The following is a 16062-nucleotide window of genomic DNA, read 5'->3' as shown; positions in this document are numbered from 1 at the left end:
GCAGATTTTTTTTTGGGGGGGGGGAGACAGAGCGAGTCGGCACTGAAAAGCCGAGGCCGCGAAAATCTCATCACAATCACCCGCGATGAATAATTCATTGTTGCAAAACATATCAGGCTCTCTTCACTTTGTCTTTTGTATCTCGGCCTGTAGCTCCTCCTGCATGTCCCCGTGTCCGCCATTCTGACTACTTAGACACGTCACTGTCTGCTAAAATAGTTCTCTGTGTTTACCTGCAGGCAGACGCGTGAGTTAGATACACAAGAAGGTAATTAATTGTCTTATGGGAGAAGACTGGCTGGTAAACAATCTGTTTTGTTCCGAGCGCAGGCTGCTAATTTTCTGTCGCGAGCCGGGTTGAGCTCAGGGAGATTTTCCGACAACGATAATGTTCAATTGACCATTTTGTGGTGGGAATCAGAGTGCTGGCACCAGCTGGCACCAGCTGGCACCTTAATCTGCCTTTATGAAATACGAGAGCATCATTTCTCCTGACCCCGCCTTTTTTTTTTTTTTTCTTCTTCTACCCGGGAAATAAAACATTAACACGCTCCATGAATAAAGAATACTTCACTTGGAGACGGGAAAAAGACTTGCCATTTTGAGCAGTTCGTGGAGAGTAATGATTTATTCTGCCTCCATGCAATCTCCATTTTAAGAACCATCCGTAAGACCCACTTTGACTGTTTTGTTATTCTTTCATTTTCAATTAAGCAGGTGAATTAAAACCATATTCCCTTTTGGCAGCTTGGAAAAGGCCTCGAGAGGAGATGGGCATGAATGTGCAATCTAGATAATTGTAGGCGAGCGATCCTTCGTCACTCCCTCGGAGAAATATAAAGATCGGCCACCAGCGAAATGAGGATGGAGGAGGGAAAAAAATAAGTTCAGCACGAGGATAATAAAACAGCACAAGGGGGGGGGGGGGGGGATCAGCAATGGAGAGCGATAATGAAAGATTATAGGGAATTATGAGGGAAAAGCACGGTGTTCTGTGTGTGTGTGTGATTGAGAGAGACGGAGGAAACCAGATCAGTGAAGATCAGTGAAGAACAGCTGAAGTTGAAAGTACATAGTCTCATATTAACTGGTGGATTCAGATCAAACTAAATAAAGAAGAGAACTACAAGCTACGTGTGTGTGTGTGTGTGTTTTATATGTGCATTATGAGATTCACTAATGAACCAGAACCGCCACTTGAAACTGACGTGTGTCTGCAGGATGTCCATCCTTCTCTGTCAGGAGCGATTAGTCCTTTAACCACTTTAGTGGGAAGTGTGTTTCCTAAACGACGCAGTGAGGAATATCGACTTTAGTGTGTCTGCTGGCTGTCAACATGCAAGTCTCTCCATTATGAGGATTACAGGAAGTAACAAAATACACCTGAGGATTCAGATAATTGTTGTCGACGTGAGAGAAGCTGTTGTGAGGCGGACACACACACACACACACACACGGAGACGCAGACATGTGCCTTTCCCTCTCACACACTAACATTTATCTTTCCACTTGTTTGGAGAGACTTGTGAAGCCTCTAAAGACTTCTTCTGTTTTCAAAAATTCAAACTCCTCAGAGATCTAAAGGTTAAAAACACTAATTAACCAATATGAATAAGCTAAATCAGATATATGACACTGCTGACGTTGATCAAAATAGGACCAGAGCGTCTCAAAATATAAATATGCACACCAAAATATGTTTCCCCACGAGTGACAGATTATTTAGACTAGAAATGGACTGCAGTAATATGCATAATGGTTGCGTGATGAATTTCCAGATGACTATAAACAAATCCACATATACAAACATTTCATCTTTTACTTCGAGTATTCAATCATTCATTCAAAGCACACCTCCGGTTATTGCGACGGTTTTATGTTTTCTCTTATATTAGATTTGAGAATGAGTGTTATAATACTTCTCACATACTGTGTAGGCTTTATTGTAAAACCAATTCCCACAGTAATTGAACTTCCACCTTGCGTCATACTTTATGCTCTGAGGCTCCTGCATGGCCCATGATGACGCTGCTGTATTGAGTTTCCACACAGGCTCCGGCTAGATGAGGTAAGCTGTTGTTGTTAAGGTCCTTGCTGTTATGTGCCCACTCCCTTGAGATTGTCAATTCGCCATACAGTATAAGAGCTCATTATTAAAAATAATTGGCAATATTAAACATGGAGATGTCTGTTGTTATTAAGGATCCCATCATAGTTACAGAAGGAGACACGACTCAATCCCAGCTGTACACGACTACAGAAAACCCATGTTTGTATTTAGCTGTTTTTAAACTAATTTAATTATTTGTTTTTGGATTAATTCATTTTGATTTTTGTTTGTCAAAAATACTGTGATATTTCCTAGAACCTGGGCAGGATATTTTTGCCAGTGTTTTTCTCAAACAGTTAATGAAGGTATCCCATAAGTATCAATATCATTAACTAAACATAAATATGTATATTTTCCAGCCGAGCACTTCCATGTTAGTTTGTATGCTGAGGACACCGTCATGTATACTTTCTTCTCTATACCTGAAACAAATTGCAATCTGCTTTTGATGACCCTTATATTAATGTTCAGCTTGTTTTAAATAATATAAAATATGTTTGCACAACACATAAACACATGCATTAGAAACAAGGGGCCTTGTTTGCCATTACCTTCTTTAATTTGATCTTGATAAAATTTTAAGTGTCCTTAGACTGTGACTGGGAATTGGAAAAGAGAGAAAATGACAGTAAAGTGGACAAGTGGTTGTAAATACACCATGTGTGTATACTTCTATAGAAATATAGAGTCAACAACTGAGTATTCAAATGGTAGTTAGACACACTCGAAGGGACTTACTAATATTTTTAATATCAGTGTTAAAGGTTCATAATCGGACCGATTTGTCTTAAATAAAGTGCGGCGGAACTAATGTACATTATGTTGAGCCAAACCACCAGTACTACTTCTACTAGCAGAAGCATATTCTGTCATCGCTGTGATCAAACCTGCAATAGCATAATTACCATCTCATCATGTTGCCATGCCATCATCATTACTCCCCTTATTATCATCAAAATAATCAGAGACCAACGTAGGAAGAACTTGTACATCCTGCATTTAAACACATGCACACAGGTGCATAACACATGCACACCAAACACATTCTGAAGGCTTCGGGTGCATTCGCTCGCCACACCAAACGTCAACGTGTCCACATCTGGGGGAGTAAATGATTATATATTCAATTTCCACGGAGATGAGCTGAGAGTTACTTTCAGCTCCTCTTCCCATTTGAAGCTAATGAATGCAGATTCAAGAGATGTTGATTCCGTCAAAACAGACGCCCACAACACCTGCGCATCAAGTCTGTCCTCTACGGCACTAAAATAGAAAAACATCCTTTAAATATTCAGAAACCCTCACTGGACTCAAGGAAAACAGAAATAAATAATTTGTCAGATTTCTCTCTCTCTCTCCTTTCTTTTTCAGAATTAAAAAGCCAGATAATATGTCTGTAATATGTTTAATATGTCCAACTTGTTACTCGGTCATCATGGTAGTGGAGTAAGTCAATGCAGCAAAGGACACACTGACTTCACATGTTTGCCACATGTTGGAGAAAAGCATCATTCATGGGCTACTTGCCATGTCATCATGTTGTTGGTTGCGTGCAGTCGTTTTTTATGTGTCTCTGTGTCTTATGTCCTTCCTGCTCATTTAAGTTTTTTTATCATTTCCAAGATTCTATTTTTTACGGTGACGACCTTCGTTGGACGACCTCCGTCTGAGTTGTTGGAAAAATCAGCTGAAAATATATTTGGCATCGTAAATGAGAAAATATTTCGTATTAGACAGGGCATTTGCATTGTCCCCATACGAGCGATATATTTGTTAGCTGATACCAGTATTGGAAAGAGGGACAGTATTTTGGCATTTGTCATTGGCTGTAATGACACTTTGAGTCACTTTAAGTAATAATATTGGGCTACAGCCACGTCTTTCTTGGCCGTGTAAGCAGGCTCTGCCACAGCAGCACGTCTTCCTGCCCAAAAAAGCACTTAGCTTGCTTTTTTACAAATTAATTCAATCCTCTACGCAGCAGTGGGGAGAGAACTGGTGCATTTTAGGATGGTCGTGGTCTGCAGCTCAGGGTAAACTGTTGTGTCAGGCGTTGGCTCCGTGTCGACGCAGCTTGACCTTTCTGCGCGGTGGTGGAGCAGTCATATTAGAATATCATTTGGAAGTGGACAGCCAAGGAGAAAAGAACACCGGGGTAAATAATAATCACAGCTGGGCGGTGAAGAACCAAAGAGAGAGAACAGACGGAGGGGGAGGGGGCACGTACTGTAGCATGAGAAGGAGAAATAAAGGATTGACCGATCCTGTTGCATTATCAAAGGCTGCTAATCAAACTACAATATGTTCCACTACAAAAAGCTTTCACGGGGAGGAATTTACCTGTGGATGATGCGCTTGGTACAGAGGTATCCCAGCGCCAAGGCCAGCTCACAGATGTAGAGCTTGACGGTGCTCTCTGAGAAGTGGACGTTCTGCTGGAGGTGATAACGCAGGTCTCCTCCCAGGAGCAGGTCCACCACCATGAACATGTCCTCCTCATCCTGGAAGGAATACCTGCAGAGGAAGACAGGCTGTCAGCAGTGACAGAGTGACAGGGTGACAAGGCCAGGTGGGGATGAATTGAATTGCGTAGACGTTAGAGTGAAGAGAGGGACAGGCAATCATGCAGCGGGCGGCGGGGTGGAATCCAAAATGTGGATGAGTTAAAAATACGAGTGGTGACAGGAAGCAGAGCAGCTGAGAGGGAAGGTTAAAGGGAAGGGAAATGCAAATAATTGGAAGTTACAGAAGGTCACAGCCAAAGAGAAATAAGAGTTCAATGAGGCAGAAGACGTAAGACATCAGAAGACCTGATCTCACATGAGAAGGGTTCCCAAAAGAGGACCATAACACAAAACCAGCTTTATTTTTAAATGGGGGAATCCAGGCTGGAAGGGAAGTCCAGCTGAACAGAAGTTGTTGTTTTTTTGCAATGCTGCAACGTTGTAGATTGAACACTTATAGCCGTCAGCAAGAAAATAAAATGTCAAGTGCAAATTGAACTGATGGAAGCCGCGTGCTCCTCAGGCAAATGCATGAGATGCAACCTTGCATGAGACCGCGTGTACACACTGGGTACAAACGGTTCAACAAATTCACCCATTGGTGTTTCAACCCCCATGAATGATCTCTGACAAAACAGCCTCAGGAGCCTCTGAGGGCAGATACTGCTCCGCTCCGCTCTGACTCACAGAGGATGAGCATGCGTCACATGTTACTCAAGGCAGCGGGAGCACCCATATGTTGGCTAGGTCATGTGCATTATCCTGTCGCCGTGGCTGGAGGGCTGAGAAGCTATTTTAACATCTCCTACACAAGTGGCTCTGATCGTTGCGAGGCCTCTTGTTAAAAAATATTTCAACAAGAACCTGTTTAGTTAAAAATAATGACATCTTTAAAATCACCGACAATGTTGCATCGTGCTTGTGTTGCTTTCTGCTTTTTACAGCAGAATCACATGTGAGTAGTTAACAGGGAGGAAACATAATCTCTCTTGTGATTACATTAGTGATCAGCAAACAGATTATTATGCGGGTATGAAAATCTAGGAGCTCATTTATTCTCTATCAACTCTGCAACACTGACGGCTCTCTGCCCGGCTTCTATCTCCGTTAAGGGCTAACGTGTTTTTTAGTGTCTTGACATTTCATTAAAACGGACCATCTCAAATAAAACATGTTCTTTACGTCTGTAAGTGATTTAAGGACAGACAGGGGAAACTGAACCGTCGGCTTTGACAGCTCAGCTGTAATGTGGTAATTGTACTCATGGTCACCCATCTGTTGGCCATCCATCAAGCACTGTCGCGCAGAGCAAGCCTTTATCGGCGTGCGGACCACCGAGTTTCCATTTGAGAAGCACAAAACATCATTGATTTTTACATGCTGAGTGTCCCATTTGGGGTCACAGTGGTTGTTGTTTTTTTTTCTTCTTCTCCTCGCTAAGCCTCGCGCTAATTGGTTTCTCTTCCACAATAAACCTTTTTTTTTTTTTAAATGGCTGCAGCAAACATGCTCCTGACCTGCAATGAATGGAATACATAGAGTTTGCATGTTTACCCCCCCACTCCGGAGTCCAGATACACTTCTCTGTGAGGAGCACCGTCTTTGCCTTAACTCAGCGCTCAGTGACTGGATCAACTTTTTTTTTTTTTTTGCCACGTCGGTGGACCCCCCCCCCCCCCCCCGTCTGCAATGAACTGGAGCTGGTGCTTTTCTGCACGCGGTGAACGTGGGGGCTGATTGAGCTGACTCAAAGCGGTCCGCTGAGGCTCAGATAATGCTGAGAGCGCTCAACATCCCCATCTGATTGCCAGCGGCCTCCGGGTGTGCAAAGGCTATCTGTAGATACTCCTGAAGATACGAGAATGCGTGACGAGATGCACGCACGCATATGCGCTGAAGCCCTCGGTGTCAGTCAAAACATGCATTAAATACAATGATGTTTTATTACCAGATGCACAACCAACAAACTGTTCTCCACTGATGAATTTTTTTTTTTTCAGGGGGGGACGAAGAGAAATGAGAGGAGGCCGGCCCTCCCCAAGTGTCTGATACAGTACAGCTGAATGGATGGGACCCGCTGCAATGCCATCGATCACTCAGGCAAGCAGAAAAGACTCGGCCACGCCTTCGGACACTAAACTAAAGTTTTTGGCTAAGTTTATATGAGCATGTGGGTGTGAGAGAGCATAATGTGATGGTGGCTATTGCTTCTCCGAGAATATCTAATGCACAAGGCTCATCGATCATTAAATCAGAATGTCATACATGTCTCGTAGCTTATTCTACTAAAACATACAAATATGCAGTATTTTAAAGGGGAGATACTAAGTTCCCTTACAGGATCGTATCTCTATATTGGGTCCCTATAACATGATATCTTCAAATAACAACAGCATTAGGGCAGTACTGTGAGACACAACATGCAAACATATGTACCACAGGTATTATTAAACGCAAAGATGAATGTTCATGAAAAATTGGCTTATTTAAAGCTTAAAAGAAGTCAGGAACAAAACGAAACCGAGATGAGTTACTTAGTGGAAAAAATGGACAGCAGAATGTGTGGTCCCCATTGTACTATTAATCATCTAAACTCTTCCCCTCTCTTTTCAGGGTTGCTTCTCTTTGTCACACACACACACACACACACACACACACACACACACACACACACACAGCCATACAAGTATATATTGCAAATACCTCTCACCCAGAAGAAGTAGTTAAGGTGGTAAAGACCTTAATAAGCTGCTGCCACAAGCATTTACAGGACTTTATTGCTGATGGAAAAACAGCTGCTGCTTCTTCAATGAAAAGGGCTGTTTATTTATATAAATGCTAGTAGATAATAGCGTGAGACAATTCCTGCAAGGTCAGGGACCGTAATTAGACTTACATTTTTTCTTTATTATCTTGTTTTTCTTCTGCTAACAAGTATTATTTACTTCCTTTTTAATTATGTTATTATTTATGTACTATATCAGCTTTTTTATCAACTGGTTACTACAATATTCACTGGCAATAAAGGTCTAAATAGATGTTTTTCTGGAAATGCAAAGTATTATAACATCATCATATTGGTCAGCTCATGGAGCATCAAGGAGACTCCCAGTCCATCAGGTCGATCGATAGCACACTCGAGTTAATCGAGTGGAAAAACCAGCTCTCACGCTCGGCTGAGTTTCTGTGTTTTTCTGCCCCACAAGACTTTCCAGCAGAAAGCCGAGGCTGTTAAAACCCCTAAAAAGGGCTTAACTGTCATTGTCGAAGGCCAGTAGAACAAAAGAGTGACTGACTCGCCGCAGTCTCCCACGCGGTTGCTTGGATACGAAGCCGGCGTGCAGAAGGGTCAGCGGCCTGGTGTGGCGATGCACACAGTGAGGCGCATACTGAACTCTGTGATTACTGTCATTTGTGTACACACACACACACACACACACACACACACACACAGATGCATGCAAGCTGTGCTCATCAGTGTCAGTAAATGTACAGCCATAATTATTCAAACCGAACCAATAATCTTTTTCACAAACCTGAAATGATTTCCTGTGAAGAATATATTTGTCAGATATCACATGAACCCTTGTATGAGGATACATTTACTAAATTTACCTACTAAATCGCTACCAAACATCTGTTGTTGTCGAGTTAGCTGCTTTTTAATAAACTTTAATAAAGTCTTAAAAATACATTACAAAAGATATATGCCTACATGTAAAAAGTAAAAACACACACACACACAGTATATGGATGAAACGTTTTACCCTGTAGAGTCAACAGGTCTAATAAGTGCTGCTTCTTCTGTCACACCTGTATGTCAAGTTGCGTTTTTGTCCTGTCTCCAGTTGTTTTTTGACTTCCTGTTTTATTTTGGAAACTAACTCCCTCTCGTTTCAGGTCCCTTGCCCTTCCTCATGTGTCACCAGTCTGATTGTCTCTCCTGATTGTGTCCACCTGTTCCCACAACTCCCTCATGGGTACTTATAGTCTGCGTCGCCCCTTGTCCTGTGCCAGTGTGTCTTGTTGTTTTGCCCTGCACACCAGCCCTCACGTCACGAGTTACGTCAAGTCCGATAACGTTTGTCACGTCCTTTTGATCCCTGTTACATTTCCTCGTTTAAGAGAGATTTTGAGTTTTTGCCTTTTGAATTTTGATCTCCACCTTTTTCCTCATTAAGAGAGATTTTGAGTTTTTTCCTTTTGAACTTTGATCGCGACCTTTGTTTCCTCGTTAAGAGAGATTTTCAGTTTTTTCTTGTTAGTAATAAAAAGCAATATCAGCTGAACCCTCTGCGTCCGAGTCCTCCTCCTTCCTGCCTGACAGTACACACTGGCCAGAATGGACTCGGCAGAGAAGGACCAGCTGACGGAGGCGCTGCGCGCTCAAGCATCAAGACTGGCGCAGCATGAAGACCTTGTTGCTGACCTCGATCGAGGGGTTCGGGGACTTGCTCAAAGCCAGGAGGGGTTTAAGACTGCCATGACCACGCAGGTGGGACTCCTAAACAGTCAGGTAGAACAAATTCTCACCTTGCTCTCCAGGAACCCCGCGGCTTCTCCCGAACAACCCCCCACGCCGTCTGAGCCCCCTCCCGTAGCCACACCAGCAGATGCGTGCACGAGGCTGGCACCTCCGGAACGATACTCCGGAACCATCGGACAAAGTAGGTCCTTCATCATTGAATGTGAAATGCACTTCGAGCACTCTCCGATGCACTTTCCCACAGAACGGTCCAAGGTTGCCTTCATGATGTCCCATCTCACGGGAAGGGCCAAGGCATGGGCCACCGCTGAGTGGGCTAGGAGTTCGGCAGTTTGCTCTTCACCAAAGAAGTTTGCCGACGCTCTCAGACTTGTTTTTGACCCTGTGGCAACAGACCGAGAAAGGGCTCGTGAGCTCAGTCAGATAAAGCAAGGTGGACAGTCCGTTTGTGAATACGCCATACGTTTTCGCACCCTGGCGATGGAGAGTGGGTGGAACACCACGTCCCTCTACGATGTTTTTCTGAGAGGGCTCTCCGACCAGATCCAGGACCTCTTGGTCCCATTGGACCTGCCTCTGGACCTCGATTCCCTCATCGCCCTCGCCATCCGCACCGACAACCGCCTACAGGAACTGAGGCGGCAGCGTGGGCCCAGAGGGACACCCGCCGCACCTGGCTCTTCCCCGACGCTCTGGGGCGCCGCATCGCGTCAAACCTCCCCTGAGCGACTCTCAAGAACCCGCGCCGGAGGCGAGGAGGAGCCCATGCAGATGGGGAGGGCCCGGCTCTCTCAAGAGGAACGACAGCGACGCTACCAGGAGGGCAGATGCTTTTACTGCGGCGAGCGTGGCCACCTCATCACCGCCTGTCCAGTAAAGGCCAACCAGTCGGTGAGTCAAGTCGCCGAAGTAACTCCTACTCCACGCCGATTGACCACAGTGAGGATTAAGCACCGGGATAAGAACCTAGAGCTGGGGGTATTGATTGACTCAGGGGCAGATGAGAGCCTAATCGACTGGGGGTTAGCACAAAGACTGGGGCTTCGGGTTGACCCATTGAGTAAACCGGTTAAAGCGAGCGCACTTAATGGAAGTGCATTGTTCACTATAACCCATGTTACAGAACCGGTGGAGCTTCGCATCACCAATCACTGGGAGCGCATACAGCTGTATTTAATACACTCACCTCTGCACCATCTCATCCTCGGGTTCCCATGGTTAATTCATCACAACCCACACATAAACTGGCGCACCGGGGACATTATGGTATGGGGGGAGGGTTGTAGGACCCAATGTCGGGAATCATGCCCCCAAGGGAAGAACCCCACGCTAAACCGTGTCGTCACTCACCCTGTCACAGACTCGGAGATCACCAATCTGACCCAAGTTCCAAGCTGCTACCACCACCTCGCTGAGGTTTTTAGTAAGAGCAAGGCCACAGCTCTACCACCTCATCGCCCGTTCGACTGCGCCATTGACCTTCTGCCCGGCTCCACCATCCCGAAGGGCCGTCTTTACTCTGTTTCCGGGCCCGAGAGGCAGGCCATGAAGGACTACATCGAATCCTCCCTGAGGGCGGGGTTGATCCGACCTTCCTCGTCCCCAGCAGGGGCAGGTTTTTTCTTTGTGGGAAAGAAGGATGGAACCCTTCGCCCCTGCATTGACTACAGCCCGCTTAACGACATAACCGTTAAGAACAGATACCCTCTACCTCTCATGACCTCAGTATTCGACCAGCTTCAACAGGCGCAGATTTTTACCAAACTGGACTTACGCAACGCCTATCACCTGGTTCGCATTAGGGAAGGGGATGAGTGGAAAACGGCATTCAACACGCCGTCTGGACATTATGAATACCTGGTCATGCCCTTTGGTCTCACAAACGCCCCAGCAGTTTTTCAAGCGATGATAAACGATGTGTTAAGAGACTTTTTAGACCAGTTTGTGTATGTGTATTTAGATGACATTCTGATTTATTCCCCCGACCTAAACACCCATAGGAACCATGTTGAACTCGTCCTGCAACGTCTCTTAGACAACGGGTTATATGTGAAGGCGGAAAAGAGTGAATTTCATGCCGATACTGTCTCCTTCCTGGGCTTTATCGTAGCCCCTGGGAGGGTTCAGATGGATCCGGCTAAAGTAAGCGCGGTAGTAGAGTGGCCAACTCCTGATAGCCGCAAGAAGGTACAGCAATTTCTCGGTTTTGCTAACTTTTACAGGCGGTTTATCAGAGGCTTCAGCGCGACAGCAGCCCCGCTCCATGCTCTTACCTCCCCGCAGGTGGCGTTTCACTGGTCCGCCGAGGCAGACGCAGCCTTCCAGGAGCTTAAGCGGCGCTTCACTACAGCACCCATCCTCACGCTCCCTGATCCGGCTCGCCAGTTTGTGGTGGAGGTGGACGCCTCCAATAATGGGATCGGGGCCATTCTCTCCCAGCGAGCAGAGTCTGACAACAAGCTTCATCCTTGTGCCTTCCTGTCGCGACGACTGACTGCAGCGGAGCGGAACTACGACGTGGGAGATCGTGAGCTGCTGGCAGTGAAGGCGGCGCTGGAGGAGTGGCGGCACTGGCTCGAGGGGGCACAGCACCCTTTTTTGGTTTGGACAGACCACAAGAACCTGCAGTACATCAAGAAGGCCAAGCGTTTGAATTCCCGTCAAGCCCGCTGGTCCTTGTTTTTTAACCGTTTTGATTTTTCCCTTTCCTACAGACCGGGATCAAGAAATACCAAGCCTGACGCCTTATCCCGTCTTTTCAGCCCGGAGCCCGTGGCCAGGGAACCTGAGCCCATCCTCCCACTACACTGTGTGGTTGGAGCGGTTACCTGGCCTATAGAAACCAAGGTGAAGCAGGCCAACGGTGAGACCCCCCCACCTCGTGGGTGCCCAGATAATCGTCTGTTTGTCCCTATTAATCTGCGCCCACAGGTGATCCACTGGGCTCACTCGTCTTTGCTCACCTGCCATCCGGGCGTACGTCGGACCATGTTCGCCATCACGCAGAGGTTCTGGTGGCCGTCCATGGAGCCGGAGGTCAGGGAGTACGTTGAGGCATGCTCCGTCTGCGCCAGGAACAAGAACTCCTCCAGAGCCCGCGCAGGCTTGCTACAGCCGCTGCCCATCCCGTCCCGGCCGTGGGCAGAGATCTCGATGGATTTTGTCACGGGGCTACCGACCTCCAAGGGGAACACCACGGTGTTGACCGTGGTGGATAGATTTTCAAAGATGGCACACTTCCTAGCCCTACCCAAGCTGCCCACCGCTAAAGAGACCGCTATCTGCATGATGAACAACGTGTTTAGGATCCACGGGTTCCCCAGAGACATTGTGTCCGATAGGGGGCCCCAGTTTGTCTCGCGGTTCTGGCAGGAGTTCTGTAAGCTCATCGGAGCCACAGCTAGCCTCACATCGGGGTACCATCCCGAGGCCAACGGACAGACGGAGCGCCTCAATCAACAACTGGAAACCAGCCTCCGGTGCCTGGTGGCCCAGAGCCCTGCGTCATGGAGCGAACACCTGACGTGGGTAGAGTACGCCCATAACTCCCTTCCCACCTCCGCCACTGGCATGTCTCCCTTCCATTGCGTTTTTGGTTACCAACCCCCTGTGTTTTCCGAGTCCGAACCAGAGGTGTCTGTGCCCTCCGCCCAGGCCTTGGTCCGCCGCTGCCGCCGCATCTGGGCAGCGGCACGCCAGACGCTGATCAGACAAGGGGACAGAGTGAAGAAAGCAGCGGACCGCAGGAGGAGACCGGCCCCAGTGTACCAGCCCGGCCAGCGAGTATGGCTCTCAGCCAAGGACCTACCCTTGCAGGTCGAATCACGAAAGCTGGCCCCTCGCTTTGTCGGCCCGTTCCCCATCTCGAGGATTATCAATCCAGCAGCTGTGCGCCTCCGTCTGCCCCGGTCCCTGAGGGTACACCCAACTTTTCATGTCAGCAAAATCAAACCAGCGAAGGAGAGCGCAATGGTGCCAAACCCCAAGCCACCCCCACCCCCTCGAATGGTCGAGGGGGGGCCGGTCTACACGGTGAGGAAACTGCTGGCGGTACGTAAGCGGGGACGGGGCAGGCAGTTCCTCGTGGACTGGGAGGGCTACGGGCCAGAGGAACGACAATGGGTCTCGTCTAGCTTCATAGTGGACCCGGATCTCATTCGAGATTTTTATAGAGCACACCCGGACATTCCAAGGCCGCCTGGTATTCGGCCTTGAGGGGGGGGTAATGTCACACCTGTATGTCAAGTTGCGTTTTTGTCCTGTCTCCAGTTGTTTTTTGACTTCCTGTTTTATTTTGGAAACTAACTCCCTCTCGTTTCAGGTCCCTTGCCCTTCCTCATGTGTCACCAGTCTGATTGTCTCTCCTGATTGTGTCCACCTGTTCCCACAACTCCCTCATGGGTACTTATAGTCTGCGTCGCCCCTTGTCCTGTGCCAGTGTGTCTTGTTGTTTTGCCCTGCACACCAGCCCTCACGTCACGAGTTACGTCAAGTCCGATAACGTTTGTCACGTCCTTTTGATCCCTGTTACATTTCCTCGTTTAAGAGAGATTTTGAGTTTTTGCCTTTTGAATTTTGATCTCCACCTTTTTCCTCATTAAGAGAGATTTTGAGTTTTTTCCTTTTGAACTTTGATCGCGACCTTTGTTTCCTCGTTAAGAGAGATTTTCAGTTTTTTCTTGTTAGTAATAAAAAGCAATATCAGCTGAACCCTCTGCGTCCGAGTCCTCCTCCTTCCTGCCTGACATCTTCAGCACTGGTCTATCTGCATAAGTGAACATTGTTGCACTTATTAATCCTGTCTTGTGATTTGCACACACCGCTAGAAATTAAAGCTGCAAATCAACATCCCCCCTCTGGGACTGACTGGCCTGGTGCTAATTCAGCTTGCTGTTTTATGCTATTTCATCCATGTCTCCACTCTGCATGGAGTGGTCTCCTATGACAATAAAAGCCATAACTAAATGTCTCCTAGAAACAAGAGCTTCTCACACTCTCTCTCTCTCTCCTTATCTCCCTGCGTGGCGACACATGGCGAGACGTGTTTGAACATGAACGTTGTCCACTGTCCTGCTGTCAAAATGAATCGGACGCAGTTCCGATTAAGTTGTTTGTCGTGTGCAAAAGCAGCGTCACGGAAGTTACTTAATATAACACCTTCAACATGCTCTGTGCTCTAATGGGATTTAAAAAGGAGCCTGTTTTATGTTGAAGTCTTTCATTTACCAACACTGGATACAGCGCCTGAAGGCATCTTGTGTAGACACAGACAGAGCGCAGGAGCTACTGCTGCTGTTTTATTTTTCCAAAAATAAAAGAATATGACGTATAACAAAACATTATATTTTCTGCCTTACCAGGCATCATATCACTGACTTTGATTTTGTCTAAAGGATTAAAACACAATAAAGCCTAAGAATGTATCCCAATTTTTATGACGTATAACTAATGCCTAAAAGAAAATAACAAGCAAAAGAATAACAGTTATAGAGATGAAGAAATATAAACGGATAAGCAAATACGAAATGGAAAATGATCTGCCAGCCAGGGAGGCAGCAGCACTACGTTGTTGACTGTGTCCATCTGTGTTCTGCAGCTGCGATGGGATGTTCTCAAGCTTCATTAGCAGCTGATGCCTCCACCAGCGTTTTGGGTGGTGAGTAAAGAACAGCACAGACTGCGGATTAGTTAGCACTCGTACATTGTGTTCGTATTATCCTTACTGGCATCTGCCTTCCCTCTGCCTAATGCTGGCTTGGTCCTTGTCATCCTTTCTCTTTCTCTCGGGCCCTCTAGTCGTCCCACGTTTTCCTCCCCGTCTCTCCCCCTGCGTCTCGTTTCGTCTTTCTCTCGCTGTCCGCCACACGTGCTTTTCGATGTGACCTGTTGGTCGCCTCCAGCCAGTCAGTCTGACGGGGGGAGCGTCCAGTGTGGAGCTTTCAGGGACACGGGCGTCCCCAGGCCCACCCCATAGTCTCCAGAAACCACGGGGGCTCACTCGTCGCAAGGTAGCAAGTATGGACACACATGTAAGGACACACAGTTAATTTGAATAATTCTGCTGCTATTTCAACGAATTGAATGAATTGAAAAGCAGATTAATTAATCGAGAGGAGAAGAGCTTCTGGCACAGTTGGTATTATTAAGTGTAGCCTATAAGTATATCTAAAAAGAGTAGTTATTCAAATGCAGCGATATTGTACTGCTTAAAGGGGACATAAAAACACCTTTTAGTGCTTGCCGCGAATTGGGGGATCGTAACAATTAACATTCTCATTAATAGCTTTGGTATGAAATATGAAATCGTTGACGAAAGATTTAATTTAATTCTCTATGACGTGAACATTTTGCACAGCAGGAGAAGAGTCGCTGCGCCGTGCAGAATTTACGCACCAAAAAGCAACGAGGGGAGAAGGGGAAGGTCCACGGGCTGTGGGTCGCACTAAATTGGAGAAAATAATTATTTTTGGTGAATGGCCTGTGGTTGATATATGGCTTTTAGTCATTGATTGAACGCCCCTAGCAGAAAAGGCTACATCAGCGTACGCCTACACACACGCCTTCACACGTGTTCTAAACAAAGCCTCGCGGCCGGCCGACGTCTCCGACTGTGACATGCTGGATCGATGCCGACACCCCTCCGACCGTCCTCCCGCCCCATCTCCCATCACCTCCCTCGAGTGACAGCTCCCATCAGTCTGTGTCTAAAGTTCCCTGAGAACACACACACACACACACACACACACACACACATCCCCAACACGATGATCTCACATATCACATTTTAAAATGTTGTAGTCAACAAAAGGTGAGCGTGTTGGTGTTTTTTTCATTAAGGTGTAATAACTGTTCTTAATCCCCACTCCTGTTTATGACCTTTTAGTATACCAGGTGACCTCGATGTCCGGCGATGTACCCGACATGCTAACGTGCTGCTTTCTACCTTTAGGCTAAAAGTAAAA

General features: G+C 46.7%; 1 protein-coding gene across 1 annotated transcript in view; it reads right to left on the bottom strand.

The window, feature by feature from the left end:
* stk32a (serine/threonine kinase 32A) overlaps nucleotides 1–16062 on the bottom strand; it is a 50537-nt gene that overhangs the window by 23975 nt on the left and 10500 nt on the right. The window contains exon 6 of the mRNA XM_040181076.2: nucleotides 4451–4624. Within this exon, the coding sequence (XP_040037010.1) occupies nucleotides 4451–4624 (174 nt within the window). The remainder of the gene's footprint in view (nucleotides 1–4450; nucleotides 4625–16062) is intronic.

The sequence above is a fragment of the Gasterosteus aculeatus genome, chromosome 7 (genome assembly GCF_964276395.1).
Source record: "Gasterosteus aculeatus chromosome 7, fGasAcu3.hap1.1, whole genome shotgun sequence".
NCBI classification, from domain to species: domain Eukaryota; kingdom Metazoa; phylum Chordata; class Actinopteri; order Perciformes; family Gasterosteidae; genus Gasterosteus; species Gasterosteus aculeatus.
This window is presented reverse-complemented; position numbering and strand designations above follow the sequence as displayed.